Below are 21,420 nucleotides of genomic sequence, written 5' to 3'. Positions count from 1 at the left end.
TTAACTAAATCTACCTCCTTAACATTAAACTACACCCAATTGAGTGTCAAAATCTACTTGTGTTTATTGGGTTTTTTTTTTACCATTGTACCATTATGTGTCGGTACTCTGTGAAAGTTTCTTCTTGCAACACAGGATGTCTGGGATAATTAAAGCGCAAAAGGATGCAGGCATTTTTTATTTATTCAAGGAATGATTTTAATGACGTACATGATGCTTCCTTTTTTGTTTATTTCACAAATGAATGTAAGGTTAAGGAGGATCTTCCTGGTAGTGCAAGCTCGTCAAAAGTATATATTTGTACCTTGTTGACTTGCACAAGAGGTTCTTAACCTTCCTTCTCTCTCCTACAACTATACTCGCGTTGACACAGCGCCCCCCCCCTCCTGACTGCATAAGATCACTGAAGTTAAGAAACGTCAAGATGTTAGACGGAAGAGGAATAGTCTAAGGTTTATTTTGGTAGATTATATTAAAGATAACCTCATGGATAAAAATGGTGGTGGTTAGGATTCGGTAAGTGTGAATCCCATTCAGGATCGCACCTTCTGAAGAGACGATCACCAAAGTGTCCTTACAGCCATTCCAACAAGTTATTGGAAAAGTGACTGGTCTTATCCTGTTGAAACTGCTATTCATCCTCCACAGCACCTTTTTCGTCTGTCCAAAACTTAACAAACATAAGGTAGTGCTCAGTACTGATCAATGCAGAGCTGCACATTTGGAGCATATCATTTAATGGTGATAAAGCAAAAACTATTAAACATTAATGACTTATACTGGGTGGACAAGTTATACATAGATTGAAGTTTATCTGTAGCCAATATGGTTGGATTGCAGAAAGTATTATGAATTTTATTAACTATACCATGGGTGGCATTATGGTGGTGGGGGGTACCCTGTATAATAGAATAGATTTAGTTGAATTATTTTCTATGAATTTAGGTAAAAATGGCACCAGTGAAACATTTTATTAATGTTTTCATTCAATTTGTTCATTTAGTAATGGAAATGTGGTTTCAAACATACATGTTACAGAACAACCAACTTACCAATGGCATAGACTTACAAAACTATTAATGAACGTATACATAACGCCCAGTTACTTATAGAAGTTATTAATAAACTGTGCAAGAGAGTCTGATATATTAACATCGTACCAATACTTATTTTCTCTCTCACTCTAATGTATACGTTTACTTCACATTAGCTGTTGGGTTTACCTTTCACAACTATTTTCAATTTTATCCTTATTTTAGCTCTAATGGCCCCTTTTCTACGTAATAATTGTCTATGAAAATAATTTGCATACTATCATTGTCGACGAGAGTTAAGTACATGTATACAAAACTAATTATTTGAAGATCTAACCTCCTCACTGATGAGACGATCACCAAAACGCCCTCCTCCTCCATAGTAAATAATATTTGACATTCATGACTGAAATTTAGTTGACAAGTTAATCATAGACCAAAGTTTATTTGAATTAAATATGGTTAGATTGCAGAAACCATTGAGTTTTACTAACAATTCTATGAGTGCCATTATGGAAAGGGGGAGATCACCCTGTATAGTTAGATTATTTTTGTAGTGTACTTAAAAAATACCTGTTCCTGGATGGGTTCATATCATTTATTGAATTTATTAGTGTTTACATTTTCTCAAACAGAAAACAACCAATTTCATTTGTTTTTTTAAATCTTTTTCTTTGGTTTAATGTCTCTTTTACATAATGGCATGTCTTGGACGGCTTTTAGAAATTAACTTCATTTGGTCTCCTTTCTATCAGGTCTATTCATATTATTTCCTCTCATGTTTTCTTTACTCTACCTATGCAAACTCGTCTTGATACCTCATTCCTTTCCACATGAACTCCCATTAACAAATTAAAGTTCAAAGGCCATATCAGAATTATGGAAAGCAAATATTATCTATCCTATTTGTTCATTTTTTTTTTAAACAAAATACACTGAAAAATCATAAATGAATTATAAAATAATCTGTCTTCACCTAAATCCATTTTCTTCTAACAATTCTGGTTTAACCTTATTTCAAAAGATCAACTATTTGCAACATTTCTATTGTTTGAATTCCAAATAATTTATTTGGATTTTCCGGTTGTCAGTTTGAAAAATTTAATAAAAATTTAGCTTAGGCTGTTCTTTCTATTTTTTAATTTTTTTTTTTTTTTTTTTTTACACATTTTTAAAATGTGTTAATAAAAAAACGTTACCTCAGAAACATTATGCATGATTCTTTCTTTAATTTTTAAGTATATTTTTTCTATTATAAGCTGTACCCTCAAATGAACTAACCTGGTAACTTTTATTTTTGTTATTTTTTGTTCGTGTTCTTCATATGGATATGTTTACTTAATCTCATGTACATGTCATTAAAAAAGGCCAAAGCTTGTTAGAACTCTGAGTAACATCCCCAAGGTTGACAATTTTGCATATATATATATATATATATATATATATATATATATATATATATATATATTTCTGCCATAGTTAAATGCAGATACTAACATAAGAGTAAAAACATGTAATGTCATGTAATAAGTGAAAAAAAAAAATTGGGGATAAAGATTTTCAGAGTTTCTGACGAATTAAACATTCATTCCAATAATTGGCCTATTTAAATAATAAAGCTTGTTTTTTATGGCAATGTAGTTGTAAAGAAACAGTAAAGTTTTTTATAGATTAAAATTTTGTTTGAAATGTCAAGTCTTTCATCAGATCCATCTTATTTTAGATTGGGTTAGCTAGGTACAATTTAAGTATGAAGTAATTGAATTGGCAACAAGGAGGAAATTGTTGTAAATAAATTAAAATGAATAATATAGAGTGACAAAATATGTTTCGGGGTTGCTAGGTGATATAAAAAAAAAACATTTAGAAATTCAACATTGGATTGATCTTAATTTTATATTAATACTAAATAAATGAGAATTTTGTTTCCAAATAACATCTATATTATATTTCTCTTAGTCTGCATGCTTGTCTGTCTGTCCATTCCACTTTTTCTCGGAAACTACTGAACTGATGTAGCTGAAATTTTTATGTAATTTTATAAGGTCCAGCGAACTAAGTATTATGGTATCCATTCAATGCACAGTAAGGGATTAATAGAATTCGTATTCAAGTTCAACTTTTTCTCAGAAACTATTGAGCCAATCTAGCTGAATTTTTACATGAACCTTTGTTGTGGCTCAGAAAGAGTCACTACAAATGACCGACACAGATATGGCTTAGGAAAAGGTATTTGTATTTACAATAAGACAGAATGTACAGAGAATGAGAGTTGTAGTACTTAATGCCAATATGGCGTACTATGAAATACACCCTCAGAGCAGTTACCTCGTTCTGCATAGTTCATATATTGTGTATGGATGAATCTCCGCAACATTATGATAAAGTGCAGCGAACAAAGTATTATGATATGTTCGTTTCACAGTTGGTCATTGAGATTAATAAAGATTAGTATTTAATGCAAACATTAGCATAAATTTAAGCGTATTTAACTCTGATAAAATGGTCTCTGAGATGGGTGTATTTGCTAATGACACTACGCTTTATAACAGACATGAGGGGGAAATGAATGAGTACATATCTAAGGAAATGGCTAAAACTCTAGAGGAAAATCTCCATCTGTATTGCACTGGGTCAAAACTGAATGGTAACATTCAATGCCACCAAGACTAATAATCACAAGAAACCTTCTCAACCATGGCTAAAGATACACTACCTGAAAGTTCAGGATAAAATAATAAAATTGTCGCTCTAAAGAAAACATTACGGCTTTATTTTAAAATTTTATTGAAAATATGAATTCAGGTAACTTGAGAAGTTACACTAAAATGTTAAACTTTTTTAATATTGTGCTTTGATAAATGCATCAGTTTAAATTTTGTGACATCACGTGCCTGACGATGACTCATGAGCATCACAAACGTTTGGCGATATGGCGAGTTTCTGTCCACATTCAAACAGAACATTAGATCATTGGCCCACCAACTTAAAAGGATGGATCAGAAAAGAAACAAATAAGGATTATCACTATTGTTGTTTAATCATACATGCATTACAGAAAAGATGTGGCATATATATATATATATATATATATATATATATATATATATAGTTAGTAAATAATTCCAATACCACAATTATATTTATGTAGCATTTATATTATTTTACTAGCAGTTCCGCCCGGCTTTGCTCGGGCCCTATGTACTGTTCATAACTTTATGTGCATATGTATATATTAAAAAGTATGAATATGTACGGCAATGACTTTCTATATAATAGGCTTCCTTAACTACCATAGAGAAAACTTGGTAGAGACCGCAGAGGTTGAATTTTTTTTAAACTTTGACCCCAATTTTGAACCCTTAACATTTGTTTTGGGCTCAAATTAAATTAAAATGTTTGACCCATGTCCAAGTAACCTACATCTAAAATTTCAAGTATTTAGACCCAAAATTGGCGGATGAGTTTGGTAGAGTCTGCAAAGGTCAACTCTGTCAACTTTGACCTTTTGCCAAATTTTCGCCCAAAAATTGATTAAAAAGCTTGCTGCATGTCTGAATACCCTTTATGTAAAATTTCAAATGTTTAGACCCAAAATTGGCTTAATAGTTTGCTAGAGACTGCAAAAGTAGAATCTTTTGAACTTTGATCCCTTGGAAGCCAAATTTTCAGCAAAAAAAGAAAACGATTAAAAAGCTTGCTCTATGTCTGAACACACTTAATGTAAGATTTCAAATATTTAAACAAAAAATTGGCTGAGTAATTTGGTAGAGACTGCAAAGGTCATTTTTTAAAAAAAACTTTGACCTCAGTTATGACCCTTTAGCATTTGTTTTGGGCTCAAATCAAATTATAAAGTTAGATCCATCTCCAAGAAACCTATATCTAAAATTTCAAGTGTTTAGACCCAAAATTAGCGGAAGAGTTTGGTAGAGTTCTTAAAGGTCAAATCGTTGAACTTTAACCCCTTAACAGTTAAATTTCTGGCCGAAAACTGAAAGATTTTCCCAAATCTCAATACCCCTTATGTCAAATCTCGAGTCTGTAGACCAAAAATTGACAGTTATTTGGTAGGGAAATGTACACCCACACATTTTTTTCACTTCAGCCCGGCGTTGCCCGGGTGTTTGAAGGTGTATGCTGAGCAAAAAAAAAAAAAAAAAAAAACGGTCAATTTTTTAACTTTGACCCCTATTATGACCCCTTAACATTTATTGTTTTGTGCTCAAATCAAGTTATTAAGTTAGATCCATGTCCAAGGAACCTATATCTAAAATTTCAAGTGTTTAGACCCCAAATTGTCTGAGGAATTTGGTAGAGTTCTCAAAGGTAAAATCATTGAACTTTGACCCCTTAACAGCCAAATTTCTGTCCGAAAACCGATCAGCTCGATTTTCCCAAATCTCAGTACCCTGTATATCAAATTTTGATTCTGTAGACTAAAAATTGACAGTTATTGCGTAGGCAAATATACACAAACAAACAGACAGACACGTTCACTTTTCTAGATATATAGATAGATTGGTTGTATGGTGTCTTACATGTTTTGTTGATGGTTATAGATTGACCAAATAACTCTTCAGAGATTCGTATTAAATGCATCAGAAAATGAATTTTTTTTTTTTCCGTATCAATTATTATAGAAAAAATGATTTGAAATGATACCTCTTTATTATAAACTAGCAGGGGTGCCTGGTGTTGTCCGAGTATGTGTAGGTGGTGTAGTAAGGAACTCAGAAAAAAAGTGGTAGCAGGGGGGATGGGGAGATCAAAACAACAGGTAGGTGTTTAAAAAAAAAAAAAAAAAAATTGTAGTAGGCAGGTAGGCTTGAACCCATAACACGAAGGAGATGCCCGGTGTTGCCCAGAAAACTATACCGATCTTGTCAGGGTCTGTTGATTCAAAAGTTTTGGCAGACATGCGCGCACACATACACACACACACTTTGTTATTTATATATTAGAAGATTGAACTCCTAAATAAGAAAAAATTTAAATAAAATTGTGAGGTACACCCGGGCTTGAACAGGGGATCATTCAGTCTGTAGTCAAATGCTCTATCTCCAGATTATAATAAATCTTTTTATAAGAAGAAATAATTTGCTCACATTTTATCTCCCTTCTTTGTTTATCTATGAGAGAGAAAAGCTATTTTAAAGATGAGATTTTTTTGATTTTCAATACTTATCGGATGAATTTCTGTACAAAACATATCTAAGAACACTGCCAGACCTATAAATTAGCTTTGTGTAAAATTTACAAAAGATAGGCTCAGCTGATTCGGAACCTATGAGAAAGGAGTTCTCACACACACACACACACACACACAGTGACTTTATATATATATATATATATATATATATATATATATATATATATATATATATAAAGAAAAATGTAATGATTTATGGAAAAATCATTTACTTAGGCTCTAAAAGTTTAAAATCAACAAACGATCATTTCTGAGATGATACAAAATTTCATTCAAATAAAGTATGAATACCAGGATTAAACATCAAAATTTAAATATATGATTAACACCAAAGTTAGGATATCAAAATATTATATAACAAATCAAGTTTATAGCCTGAAAAGGGGTAAAAATTATTAATTTGTGAAAATATATAGCGATTACACAGAATCTTCCACGTTTCATCCATGTAGGGAATTGTCATTCCTAGTCCAACTGTTCTTTACAAAAATGAAACGTAGAAGAATCTGTGTAGCTAAATTGTTATATATTTTCATAAATTCCTACCTTGCTCTACTCGTGTATTGAGCACTCTGAATGTATATGATGCCCAGTAAATACTGAAAAATTTTCATAATATATTGAATTTCCTTATAACATTTAATGTAGATACATGAAATAATTTTATATGTGGTTATGTTGTTCGAATATGTTGTGCTCATCCCATGTACACTGTACTGTCCCATTGGATACTTGGCAACTGTATGACAGGCGACTAAAATATGTCCGCTTTTATAGACAGTTTAATTTGCCCCTCTTTCTCCATGACTGTTGGGTTGGCTGAGTTGTAGAAATTCATGTGTACATTTCAACACTTTTTCTTGGAAATGAACACGTTGGCCAAATAAGACTGTTCAGATGTGGTCAATTCATGTGTCAACCTGAATAAATCTTGGCCGGTCAATCAACCGGCATGTTTACGATAGAAACCGCATTCCACACATCTATTCATCATAAATTGGTTAATCATGCACTTGGTTTGCTTTTTTTTTATTTATTTGTTTGTTTTTTTTTCTAGTTTTCTTACTTGTTCTTGTTTATTCCAACCTAATTATGTAAATCTCTCGTGCGTTTCTCATCATTTAAATAACTGCATGTAAATTTTAATTTATTCTCATCAAATACTTTGACGTTTTGCTATAATAACCTGTTGAGCAACTTTTCAGTTTTTTTATTTTCTCATGAGTATATTTTAGATGGCCTAAATTATTACATTTTTAGCTTATGTCCTGTGCTGGATTAGACTAATGTCTGTTGCATATTTTATAGTGAAACGCTTGTAACACAGTGACCAGGTCACATGTTTGCTGTACATCTTGTCACTGAAGTGTTATTAACACATTAGTAGTGGCAAAATAGCATATGGTCAGCAATGTGTGTAGCAGTCTGCATAATACAACAACGTCTCTTTGTATATATATTGGTAGTGTGTATTTAATAACAGCACATATTTGTTTTGGGTTTAATATTTTTATTTTATCTTTAAATTGTTCTTAGAATACACAGTATTAATAACCATTGCTTGTAAGGAATAGAGGCCGCCAAAATAAGTCTTTCTTCACAGGCCAAAACTCATATGTATAGACCAAGGTGATGTTAAACCAAGACACTGCCAAGTCGCCAATAATTGTCGATGGAAAGACTATTGAGAAAGTTGAAAGCTACATTTACTTGGAAAAAAAAATTACAAAAGATGGAGATCTCCTCCCTGAGATAAAGAAAAGGATAGCATTGGGATGGGCAGATTTTGGGAAAGTGGAGAATATCATGAGAAGCTGAAAATCAAAAGGAAGATAATCAATGGATATGTACTACCTGTGATGATCTACGGTAGTGAAACATGGGCCCTGACAACTCGCCAAAGTGAAATCTTGACAATAGCACAAAGGAAGATGGAGGGGATAATGTTAGCATCACTCTACAAGACAGAAAGACAAACATCTGGATCTACCAATAAACAAGTTATTCACATCAATACTGCCATCAAGACATCCAAACACAAATGGGTAAGGCACGTAGCCAGACAATATAACAACAGATATCCATCAGGACAATAGAATGGACACTCTGAACATAAGAGGCCAAAGGGAAGATCAAGAACTAGATGAAGAGAAGACCTGATACAACACATGGGTCCCACATGGCAGCGGATAGCTTGGGACAAATAGATGGCTAAAGTCGAGGGAGGAGTTCCTCATTGAGTGATAAAATCCTTATTGATATATATATATAGGCTATGACAATGAAATTTGTTGGAATGGTCTACATAGTAAAGAATGACAATATTGAAGGAATTTTAATAAATTTCGATTACACATATTATTTACTAACACTGTGTGTACAAGATGGTATATGTGGATTCCCTCAAAATTTTTCAAGAATATATTTTTTCGTCAGAGCCCTCAAACACCCTTTCACACTACGCATGATGATTCTAGCAAACTACAACATCCTTTTGGTGTGTGTGTGTGTGTATATATATATATATATATATATAATTTTTTTTTTTTTCTTTTTTTTTTTTTAAGACAAAACAAATGCAGCCATTAAAGTCAGACGAGAGATTTGACCATTTTCGTTTAGATCAATGAATATCTTTTGGTCGACTCTCACTTAATTTTTGTTCATGTTTTGCTTTCCTTTTTGTCTTTTAAACATTCTGTCTCGGTGACAATTTTATGATTTATAATTGTATTTTATCCTTGTATAATATACAAAATACTTAAACCATTTTAAATTATTGCTGATGTATGTTAATAAAAGTAAACGCGAGTATTTATTTGTTCACAACAAGTATTGAAAAGTAGTTAATATGATATTTGTCGTGTAAGGCCGCAGCTCTTAGTTTCTTCAATTCGTCATAGTGTAATGTTGCTTCATATATGTGTGACATTGCTTCAAATTGTTAAGAGTCCTGTAGCCATTATCTTTTTTGAACGTATTCACTTGTAACTCGTCGAGATGCAATTTTTTTTAAAAAGACTGCAAAAATCTGCACTTGGTATCTTTTGGCAGTTAATCCTCAAGCCATTTTTATCAGCAGGTCAAAACATGGAGAAGAATCAATTTTTCTATGTTTAAAAAGGAAGCTCTTTAATTTGGAGAAACAAACAGGACGTCCTCGTTTATGAATATCACATGATTATAGCTGAATGACCTGAAAAAAGGTATAAACAAAAATGAAAAATAAAAACATGCAATCATGGAAAGTAAAGATTATAATTAAAGAGTCCCAAGAATACAAGTTAAATAATAATACTTACCTACTTTATTTATCTATTTATTTTATTACATTTTCACTCCAAACAAGGCATGTTGCCACTTTGATCTAGGGGACTACTATTAGGAAGATAAGCTACAGGGTTACTATGTAGGGAGTTGGGCAGCAAGATGTTGGTTCACGTTACACTTGAACTTCTGCATGTACGTACAGTTGGGGAAGCAGGAAACCGGAAGGGAATTCCAGTCTAGCTGTTCTGGGGAAGAAACTACTGGAGTAGAAGGCTCTCTTACATCTAGGGATCTCTATTGTGAATGGGTGGGATTTAGCTGCTTGTCGGGTTTGTCTGGGATATTTACGTCGAGGGGGGGGGGTATAAGTGCTTGCAGTTCGTCGGAGCATTCACCGTTAAAGTACTTGTAGAACAGGCAGAGGGATGCAATATTTCGTTGATGGGACAGAGGCTGAAGCTTAGATGACAGTTCAGGACCTATCAGGTTGGCGACTCTCTTTTGAACCTTGTTTAGTAGCAAGAGACTAGTAGCAGATGCATCAGCCAAAATATGACTACAATACTCCATACATGGGCAAATGGTGGCCTTATAAAGGTACAGAATACTTTTGGGCATTAGTAGCTTTCTAGCACGGTAGAGAGAACCTACCTTCTTCGCAGCAGTCCTGGCAATACTCTCAATGTAATTGTTCCAACTCATGTTTTCTGTGAACGTTAGGCCGAGGAGTTTAAAAGATGTACTTTCAGATAAAGAATCTGTGGCTATTGCTATTGGTGGTAGATAAGGTTTCTTGTAATTATTGAAGGAAACCAGTTTAGTCTTGGCAGCATGGAATGTGACCATCCATTTTTGTCCCCCTTCCACTTCAGATCGGAGGTCATCCTCTAGGGTTCCTGCCATTTTTTTAGATATGTGTTCATTTATTTTTCTGTCGTGTCTGTTATAGAGCGTGGTGTCATCAGCATATATACCCATCTCACAGACAGTTTTGTCCGGGAGGTCATTTATGAATATTAGGAATAATAGAGGTCCAAGGATAGACCCTTTAGGCACTTCTGCATTTATATCATATTGTTTAAATGTACGACTGTCGAGGACAACCTGTATTTTTCTCTTATCTAAGACAGATTTAATCATGTTAAGTATTCTTTCAGTGATACCGTATGATCTTATTTTCCTAAGAAGACCTTCATGCCATACCCTGTCAAAAGCCTTAGATTTTTTTTTTTTAATTACATTTTCACCCCAAACAAGGCACATTGCCACTTTGGTGTAGGGGGCTACTATCAGGGGTAGCAACTGCTGGAGCACTATGTTGGGATTTGGGCAGCAAGATGTCGGCTCATGTTACACTTGAACTTCTGCATGTCAGTACAGTTAGGGAAGCAGGGACCTGGAATGGAATTCCAGAGTCTAGCAGTTCTGGGGAAGAAACTACTGGAGTAGAAAGATCTTTTACATCTAGGGATCTCAACTGTGTGGGAGTGGGATTTAGCTGCCTTTCGGGGTTGTCGAGGTTGTCTACATCGTGGGGGCACAAGTGTCTGCAGTTCGTCGGAGCATTCACCATTAAAATACTTGTAGAACAGGCAGAGGGATGCAACGTTTCGTTGATGGGACAGAGGCTGAAGCTTAGATGCCAGTTCAGGGCCTATCAGATTGGCGACTCTCTTTTGAACCTTGTCTACCGCTCTACCTTTCCCTGCTTTTTCCAGTGAATGGTGTATACGTTCAGAGATTAGGTAGGATGTCTGCTGTGGAACGGACTTGCCTAAATCCATATTGTTCATCAGTCAGAAGTTTAGCATCTGTAAGGTGATGGACTAGAGCTTGGTTAATTATGGACTCCAATATTTTGGTGAAAAGTGGGAGGAGGCTAATGGGGCGATAATTTACTGTGTTGGTTCTTTCGCCAGAATTCTTGAAAACTGGTGCCACAGAAGCAGTTTTCCAACAGTCCGGAAAGCAAGATTCATTAAGGCATTTATTGTAAAGTTTGGAGAGAACTGGAATTACTTCGGTGGAGCACTTTTTTAATAGCATAGCCGGGATGAAGTGTCAAGATTTTTTATGATAGCATGCACCTAAGAAGGGGTGATTTTCAGATCGTCTAGTGTGGCGTCTGTCTGCAAAGGAAAGTCAGGGAGGGGATGGTTAGCAGGGTCCAGTGTGGAGTTGGAGGCAAACCGACTGGCAAGCAAATTAGCCTTCTCGGTTACTGAGCAGACAACTTCACGATTATTGGATAGTACTTATCTCTCTTTCGCACATAGATCACACAGATACCCAAACCCATTAATTTTCAAAACAACTTTGTATATATGTACACGGTTCTTGTGATAATGTAATAACTGTAAATTAGATAGCACTGATGTATATATATATTTTTTTTTCTTGACAGGATGTGGATTATTTTCTGAATTTAACCTTAAAAGAAGAAGAAAAACTGAACAAACTATGTACAGAAACCACACACGATTTGGATTCTCAACATCTACCAGATGAAGGTAAGTTCTTTTATGTCTTTTTATTACATTTTGGGGAGCATTGCTTATCAATTGAGGATCAGTTAACTAGTTTTAGGTAGACAGTGAGACAATACCGTGATGATCAGTAATGGTGGAAACTTGGGTAAGGTTTGATTATATAAGAAGACAGCTCAACAAGAACTTATAATAGATTTGAAAATGACTATATTATAGTTAACTGAGAACCAGCCCCAATGGTATTGTTCTGCAGTCGGACAGTTCTAGGAAAGAAACGAGTGACTAAACCTAAACTGTTGAGCAAAACTGGCATTGGCCCAAATGTTTCCTTAGAATAACCTTTAATCAAGAAATTGTCTTAACATCCAAACTTAACCCTCAAGATGGATATGGAATATGTGCCTACATTAGGGATGGCTTCCGATAAAACCCCTAAATTGTGCTACATGTGCTTCTGAGTGGCGCTTATTCACAGAACCACTTTCATATTTGCCCCATATCATCCCCACCACGACAATTTGCTGGATCTTTTTCTGACAACTTGCCTTGAACTATATCCATTCTCTATTCTGGCTCTGCAGAGATTACTCGCTTGTCTCAATAAGGATTAAAAAGTGTAACAAGACCCCAGATTTTGAAATCTTGATTACCCTCTAATAAAATTGGATCTCCTCACAAAGCAATACTTTTAATAAACAATCCAAAAGTGCAAGTGGGTATAGAATGTGAATTTGTTAGCATCACCACTGAAACTAATGTTTTAGCTGCTAATTGTTTTTTAGCTGTGTGATTAATTAGTTTAAGACATGATGTAAATAACAAAGGAAATAAAATAATCTTCTATCTATCTATATATATATAAAAGGCAAAATGTGTGTGACCATTTCATGTATGTCTCGCAAAGGCTTTTTCCGCACACGCTCCCAGGGAGGGGGGGGAGGGGTATGATCGCTTAGAACTATTTATATACCCCCCAGATAATAATATCTAGGATTTGGGAACGCGGGTTGCCTCTAGATTTATTTACGTCGACTTTTATGAGATTTGCGCTATTTCACTCTGTCACCTGTTTGTCCTGCTTTTTAGTATAAATAAAGTGAAACTAAATTCAAACGGTGTTCTCGGCATCGTGTCGGGAAATGTCCAGAAGCAATCAGCTGGGGCCAAACTCCTGGTTTCCCCCCCCCCAACATCTTTGAGAGAAAAAAGCAGTCAAAGTTGGGTAAACAAACCCAACAAAAATTAAGTCCGCTACTTCTATTTGACCTCATTAATGAGGTCAAATAAAAGCAGCGGAGTTAACTTTTATTGCGGTCACGTGTAAATTCTGTTTTTAATACTTAAATAAATAAATTCAAACATGTTTCAGTTGCTCTTTATTATATCTAAACACCCGGGGGAGGGGTACTATCTATATAGCCCCTAGATAATAATATTTAGGATTTGGGAACGCGGGTCGCCTCTAGATTTATTTACGTCAACTTTTATGAGATTCGTGCTATTTGTCCTGCTTTTTAGTATAAATACAGTGAAACTAAATTCAAACGGGTCGTGTTCTCGGCTTTTGCCGAAACGTCCAGAAAGCAATCAACTTTGATCAATGTGGGGCCAAACTCCTTATATCAGACAATTGCTATTCAATCTGGACAATGGGGAGCTGGTTTCCCCCTCCCCAACATCTTGGGAATGAGGAGCTGGTTTCCAACCAGCCAAAGTTGGGTAAATAAACCCAAAAGCTGTCCCGCAGCAAAAGTTAAGTTCGCTGCTTTTATTTGACCTCATTAATGAGGTCAAATAAAAGCAGCGGAGTTAACTTTTATTGCGGCCACGTGTCAATTCTGTTTTTAGTACTTAAATAAATTCAAATGTGTTCTGTTAGTATTTCGCGGTGGCCCAATGGTTAACATTGCACGTTTTTTTTGTTTTTTGTTTTTTTTTTCACACTTTAATTTCCAACTTTGCCTCAAGGGTTTGGGTTCGATCCTCATACTTACCTACCAAAACTTTTTTTTTATATTAAACCCCACCTCTAGAGTTTTGATTTACCCAAAACCCCTCATACCTCCAAACACCCGGGCAACGCCAGGTACCCCCCCGCTAGTCTATTATATAAATCTCACCTGTCTGTTTAAATGTATGTTTGTATGCCTACCTAAAACTTTCGGCGGAGGCAACAGATTTTCACAAAAAAGGTATTGTTTTAAAGCTTGACCCTTCAGACGACAAATATCGAAAAATTGGCTAAAAACATTAATTCCTTCACCCTCAACTGGGCACTTTTTTACAAGAAGGGGTTGGGGTTTTTTTGCCAATATTTTTGAAAGTCATTCTCTCTTTTCGATTGACTAGCCTTAATTTAAACCTTCGCCACTTCCGGTTTGGCAATAGACACAACGGCAAAGACATCACTTTTTCTTTTTTTTCCCCACATTCTTTTCCTCCTTCGCGGTACAGGTTTGAGCCTGCCTGCCTGCTACCACTTTTTTTATTCTTTATTTATTTATTTTTTTTTTGTTGCTCAAACACCCAGGCAACGCCAGGAACCCAGGCTAATTATAAAACAAGAACTGATATTAATTTACAGTATTTGCCTGCTATTCGCGAGAGGGGGGTTACATTCTTTCTCTACCTCATCAGTGCAAATAAAAAAAACGCGAATATTGGATGCAGTTTTTAAACTTCCATGTACGAGATTATTTATGCTACTAAATGCTTTCCAAACATTTAACGAAATGTAATATTGCATGCCTTTATGTCTTTCACTTGTGTAGCAATGATAATGTAAACACATTTTAATTTTGTACAACAATATTTTAACCAAAAAGGAAATGTAAGTATGGGAGGACATTAACACTGCATAGCATAGTTACCCATGCTGTATTACTGTACTGTAAAGTCATTTTCTATGCATACAACATATTTGAATTTACAGAAAGTGGAAAACCACTAAATTAGCAACACTTTTTACCGAGCATTCATTCATGACTTTGACGCTGGCCTAGTATACCAGCATATGATAGGGTTAAGTGCCTAACCCGCAAATATCTTGGGCCATGAATGGGAAAATATGATCGGTTGAGGGTATACTGTATAATTCAATAGAATATGTAGCTAACAAATATAGAAATATGAAAAAAGGAAAAAAAGCAAACTATTATGAACAGAAAGAAATGAACATGGGGGGGGGGTCATGATTTGGTTCAACATTTCGTCTTAAGAACTTCATCAAGAATAAACATGAAATATTCAATATTTATACCTTAGATGTAACTAGCCTGGGTGCCCAGCGTTGCCTGAGTGTTTGGGGGAGGGGGAAGTAATAGTAGACAGGCAGGCTTGAACCCTAACCTGTGAAAGATGAAAAGAATGAAAAAAAAAAAAAAAAACATGACATCTTTGCCCTTGCGTCCATCACCAAACTGGAAGTGGCAAAGGTTTAAATTAAGGCAAGACAATCGAAAAGAAAGGATGACTTTCGAAAATATCAGTGCAAAAAGCAACCCCTCCTTGTAGAAAAGTGCCCAGTTGAGGGTGAAGGCATTAATGTTTTTAGCCAATTTTTTTATATTTGTCGTCTGAAGGATCAATTTTTTTATATTTGTCGTCAAAGGATTCAACAGAACACATTTGAATTTATTTAAGTATTAAAAACAGAATTGACACGTGGCCGCAATAAAAGTTAACTCCGCTGCTTCAAAACGATACCATTCTCTTGTCAAATCTGCCACCTCTGTCAAAAGTTTTAGCCAAACCTACATACATACATGCATTTAAACAGACAAGTGAGATTTATATCATAGATGGTGGGAGTAAAAAATAAAAAAATATGCACACTCACATAGGAGAAAGAAAGTGTTAGGGTGTAGACTGGTGTAGGTAGTAGAGAGATGGTGTTTTAGCATGAAATTAAAAACTTCTGTAATGATTTTCTAACAATGTTGGACAGGGAGTGGGTAATTGAGTGGGTGGGGAAAGAAGGGAAAGGACGGCAAGGGATGTGATAGCATGGTAAGAGTTAGGATGTGAGGGTTTTCTGTAAATAACTGGATGGTGGTGGGAACTTTGTGGTTGCATTTAGCTATGAGAATGCTGCTTCAAATTTGATCATGATGGATCATTGGACAGATGGCTATGCATGATTGGATGAACCTAAGGCCTGCTAAGTAGGTTGTGTAGTTGTAACTATTACACTACTCTTTTGAATATCAATACTTGTTCTGATCTCTTTCATACCAGGCAAAAATAAATTAGCTGATAACGTTTGGTCCTTTCTGCCCGACATCTTGTCGGTGTGTTTGTATCCACTTGATGAACAATGCACACCCGTATGATTTTGTGTGTATATATAGAATTTTTTGAAATCTTTCTAAATAGATCACATTATCTTTTCACATTCTATGCTAATATTTGTTTGACATTTATGCAATATGAGGCATAGATGAAAATTGCATTACACAGGTGAAAATTACAGTTACAAATAAATTAAGAAAACTCTTAAATATCCTAAAATAAGCATCTACACCCAAAATTAGGGAAAATTGTAAAGTAGAATTTTTATTAAAAATAAAAATCAGTCTCGTTGTCTTATGCTGTTCTACCATTGATAAGAGCAGCAACACTTGTAGAACAGGAGGAGATAACTCAGTTTGTCATTTAACCAAGTAATAATGAACAGTGAATCAACAAAACAAATTAAAATTCTACTCAATCATTTTTTTTTTTTGTGCTAATTTTTGGGGAAGATATTTATTTTTGCCTGATATCTAAGTATAACACCAAATCTTTACTTGGAATGTGATTTTCATCTATACCACATATTGTAAATTCGCTAAAGTTTTTTTTTACTTGCTAAAGTGAATTTCATTTTTTTTCTGGACACATCTTGTGAAATCTAGCACAAGGTTTTAACGTCAGCAGAATCTGAAAAAAAAATATGCTGCAAGTGTAGATTTGTTATTCTTTAGATTGTTTGTATAACTGAACTTTTTACAACTTGTGGATAAGGATTATAAAAAGAGTAGTATGCGATTCCAGGGAGTGCCTGTGTTATGACAAGATGGGAAGGTTCCTCACTTTCTCTTTTGTTGTAGATTTGGGTGTGTAAAAATAATTTTTAAAAAATGTATCTTCAATAAGGTTAGTGCAAGTAGAGAAGCAGAAAATACTATTATAAGTTAAAACTAAAGTTAGAGCTAAATGTCAGGATATTGAGTCTGACTGGAAATCACCAGAAATGTATAGCAGATACACTGGGAAAATTCCTTTCTCTTGTTTTTCTGAACTATAAAAGAAGTCGGGCTTGAGATAGCTGCTCTTTTCATCTCTCTTACTGTGTAGGAAGATATCATGCACTGGGGCGGGGGAAAACAACAAAAAAAGCATTACTAATGAATGTGTACTGTTATTATTTAATAACTTTTACAACTACTGTATCTATTATATAAAAGGAAAATGTCTGTCCAGATAAAACTTAAAAAATACATAACAAACACCCACAAAGTAGTTTTTTTAATCAGTATAGCCTTGGATGTGTAATATCTAAATTTAGAAATAAGATTCGTTATGTGGGAGTCCTTTGACCGTTTTATATCATTTAATATTATCAAGATAAATATACATCTTTTAATGTTATGTAAAGGGTAGTAATTCTAAATGTCTTTTTTTTGTTGTTAGTTATTTCCCTTAAGCTGTGTGAGAATGGGCTGGGCGAAGAAATGGAGGTGGGAAGGGAGAATAGAGAGGGATAGAAGTTATGTTACATTTTTGCCCCAGGCAATGCCGGGTAGTCCTACTAGTTAAAAAAAATATATAATGAAAAAGGAAAGAAAGAGAATAGAAACTACTACAATGTGTCATCTACACAACATAACTTGAGCCATCTTGATAATCACTGCAATAAAAATTTTGTCTATTGTAGTGTTACGTTATTTTGCATGAATGGATTCTGTTCCATTTTTATGTATTTAAACTCATGAAAATCCTTTTTTTTTATTCTTCAAAACCATTTGACGCTCTGAATTTTTTTTTTTTAAGGTAATTTTTCTAAGTATTTCAGAAAATTTCTGAATTACAGAAAATGCCACATTAAAAATATTTCATCTTGTATTCATCTCCAATAAACTATTGTAGTCTGAGTATCAGGTTTAACAGCAAATAGATCTGACGTTGTCCAGGATCGAATGAGGATCCAAGAATGTTTCACACTTCCATCAAAATCAGTGACATCACCCATTTTTCAATCAAATTGATGGATTGCCTGCTCTAGTCCAGAACTCACATTGGTGCACCAGGAGGAAGCTTAACATGCCTCCCCACAATTACTTAGTTCACAACACATTGTAATCTGCATTGAACTGTAGTGAACCAACTATTGATTTTATAAAATTAGTTTTATATAATGGCTTGAATTAACTACTCTAAACAGAAACATTCATTTTGAATGCATCCCTGTCTTATCAAAGAACCTACTGCTGATCTTTTTTTATGTTGAGTCGTTCTGCTTGTGTGGTGATAAAACTTCTCAAATACACTTGTGATGTTAGGCTGTATTAGGGTATTAACTTTAGTCAAAATCTGACTGTTCCATCTTTAACCAAATTTTTTCAATTATGAATTTTCAATAATTATAGGAGTTATTCCGGTATGAAACCTATCTAAGAACACTTCCAGGCATAAAATACATTTCTGTGAAATTTAAAAAAAAAAAAAATCAGCCGAGCTATTTGGGAGTTTGTAGGAACAACCCCACCAATGAACATACACACAGTGTCTTTTATATATAAGTGGATAGAGGTGAAGGCTCCAACAGGTATTAAGGATAGAAAAGGTGAATAAAATGAAAGATACAAGGTGAACAGAGTAATTTATCAATAACCAGGTTGAGCTAGCAAGTCACATCAGATTTTTATTTTATAAGAGGAATGGATAAGTCTATTCTCTTTATTTAGGTACAATATGACGATTTTAATTTTTTTTTTTTTTTTTTTTTTTGCAGTGAGTGGAAAAATGCGGGCAGCAATTGGTAAGGGAAGTTTGCTAACCAATCAGAAATTCAAACAATTCAGAGATTTGTGCCAAAATTACATGGTAAGTTTTCTTTCAGAATTTCTATGATATATTTCCATTGTATGTAAAAAAAAAAAAAAAAAAAAAAAGTAGAGCCAGATTTTCCTGTTTCATTGTTTTCTTAATAAAACCTATAAACTTCAAACTGTTTAGTCAGTAAATTATGCAAAGTATTGGTTTTTCAGTCGATTTCAATATTTAATCCTGATCACTATTTTATTTTTTTATTAGTCATATTTACATGAAGGCAGCAAAGTTTTTACCCAGTAATTCAGATCTATCCCCCTCTATTCTTTCTATCATCAGGGGTGGGGGATATAATACGATACATGTTTAGAAATGCACCAGGAATAATAATAATAATAATAAAAAAAAAAAAATTTGGATTTGTCTTTTTCACTTTGTTTCTACCTTTTTTTACTTTTTTGGTGGACCTATATTGACTACAGAAGGGAGAAATAAAAAAAAAAGAGGAAAGAAAGAAAAAAGTTATTTTGTTTTTAGGAAAATCCCTACAAACAAGACATGAAGTCACTTGATGCAAGGAGCTTCAAAAATTACTAATTCTACGTTAAAAACTATCCAATGATAAGTGTAAAATGGATAGATTCTGACCCAGAAAACAATTTAAAACATTTCATGGAATGTGAGGACCAAAGGACAAAATAAGGAAACGAGTGCTGTGTGGCTGCTAAAAGTAAACTTGAGGTCCACTTTCTTAAACCACATTCAATAAGGTTGGGCTGTTATATTTATGTAATTAATGGCATTGCTTTTTATAATTGCTGACATATCTCAATTAATTATGGCGCTGTTTTCACAGAAAGAGGTCACGAGTTCAAATTTCACCAGAGGCATGAGTATTTTTACTATGATTTTAACTTTCCAAATTACAAAGCCCTTTTTGTGGTATATGATAATTGATAAAAGGATAAAAAAAAAATCCAATGGTATAAATTAAAAATGAAAATGCTGTTAACAACTAATGTTCAATCTTACACAAAATTGAATAAAATAAGTGTAAATGTATCTCCAGTCACCTCATCTAACATTAATGATATAGTCCATAAATCTAAATCCAACATTACATCTACTGTCAAAGTTGGTGTATACTCCATTCTCATTTGGATTGTAATAGGATCTATATTGGCGAAACGTGGACAGGAGACTTTACAAACATAAGAAATATAAAGACTAACAACACACTCCATGCCATCTTTTCTCATTATGGGGCATGGTCATCGCTTTGACTTTATAAACACTAATCTAATTAAACAAAATAAATTAGTCTAGTTCAAACGATTAATAATGTAAAAAATTTTTTTAATAATCGCATAAGTAAAACTCAGCTCATGTCACGTTTAAAAACTTGTGTTTTAAATAAGATATAGGAGTTGTCTACTTTACAAATAAAATTTTATTTCTTTTTCTGTATAAGTTTTAAAATGTATAAACGAATAAAAATTTAAAACTAAAAGGACTTACTGCATCCCGGGTAATGCCAGGTATGGTTAGCTAGTAATAATAATAATAAAAAAACCACAAAAAACTGGAATCACTGAGAAGTCCAACCCACAATTCTTGCCTGATTGACTGCGAATCATATTTTTAATTAATATCCTTTTCCTTCTGTGCGGATGATGAAACCTTGTAAAAATAGATAATTCAGAATTCCTTTCTCAAGTGTCAGTTTTCATTAAACAGTTTTTAGTCTGTAATTTTATCAACTTATACCTTGATTTTTGTTATTGGTATAATCCTTCCTTCCTGCAATACTTGGTCTGAATAACGTGGAGTCTATTGCTAACTTGTCTTCCAAGTTTCCATCCTGTAAATCCAATGGTCTTTGTTTTACAGCCATTCAGTTATATAGAGGCCACTTTGGTGATCGTCTCATTCCAGATCTAAAAAAAAATATTTAAAATTTGTATATATACATTATATTCCATTACTTACTCTGAAAGTCAAATCATGTCTCATTCTGTCGGTGTTTAGAAGTATTCACAACTCTAGGATGAAGTAAGTCTTTTCTTTTTTTTTCACCCCAAATAAGGTAAACTACCACATGGACATAAGGGACTACTATTAGGAACCATACCTGCCTACAAGGACACTCGAAGTAGGAAGTTGAGCAGCAAGACGTCTATCTATATTACATTTAAATTTCTGCATGTTAGTACAGTTAGGGAAGCAGGGAGGAAATTCCAAGGTCTAGCAATGGGAGAGAAGAAACTTAGTGGAGAAAGCTTTTCAGCATCTGGAAACCTTTACAGTGAAGGGGTGGGATTTTGATTTTTGGATTAGGAGAGAGTATGTACATTAAGAAAGCACAAGAACTACAAGTTTGTCG

General features: G+C 34.1%; 1 protein-coding gene across 15 annotated transcripts in view; it reads left to right on the top strand.

The window, feature by feature from the left end:
* Positions 1-21,420, top strand: part of LOC145284474 (uncharacterized) — a 716,321-nt gene that overhangs the window by 647,001 nt on the left and 47,900 nt on the right. For all 15 annotated transcript variants that reach the window (XM_080133324.1, XM_080133329.1, XM_080133322.1 and 12 more), the window contains 2 exons: positions 11,921-12,026; positions 19,000-19,091. In XM_080133324.1, the coding sequence (XP_079989450.1) occupies positions 11,921-12,026; positions 19,000-19,091 (198 nt within the window). The remainder of the gene's footprint in view (positions 1-11,920; positions 12,027-18,999; positions 19,092-21,420) is intronic.

The sequence above is a fragment of the Euprymna scolopes genome, chromosome 9, assembly GCF_053919585.1.
Source record: "Euprymna scolopes isolate OS-2025 chromosome 9, ASM5391958v1, whole genome shotgun sequence".
In the NCBI taxonomy this organism is placed as follows: domain Eukaryota; kingdom Metazoa; phylum Mollusca; class Cephalopoda; order Sepiida; family Sepiolidae; genus Euprymna; species Euprymna scolopes.
Note: the sequence above shows the minus strand (reverse complement) of the source record. Positions and strands in the feature narration are given on the sequence as shown.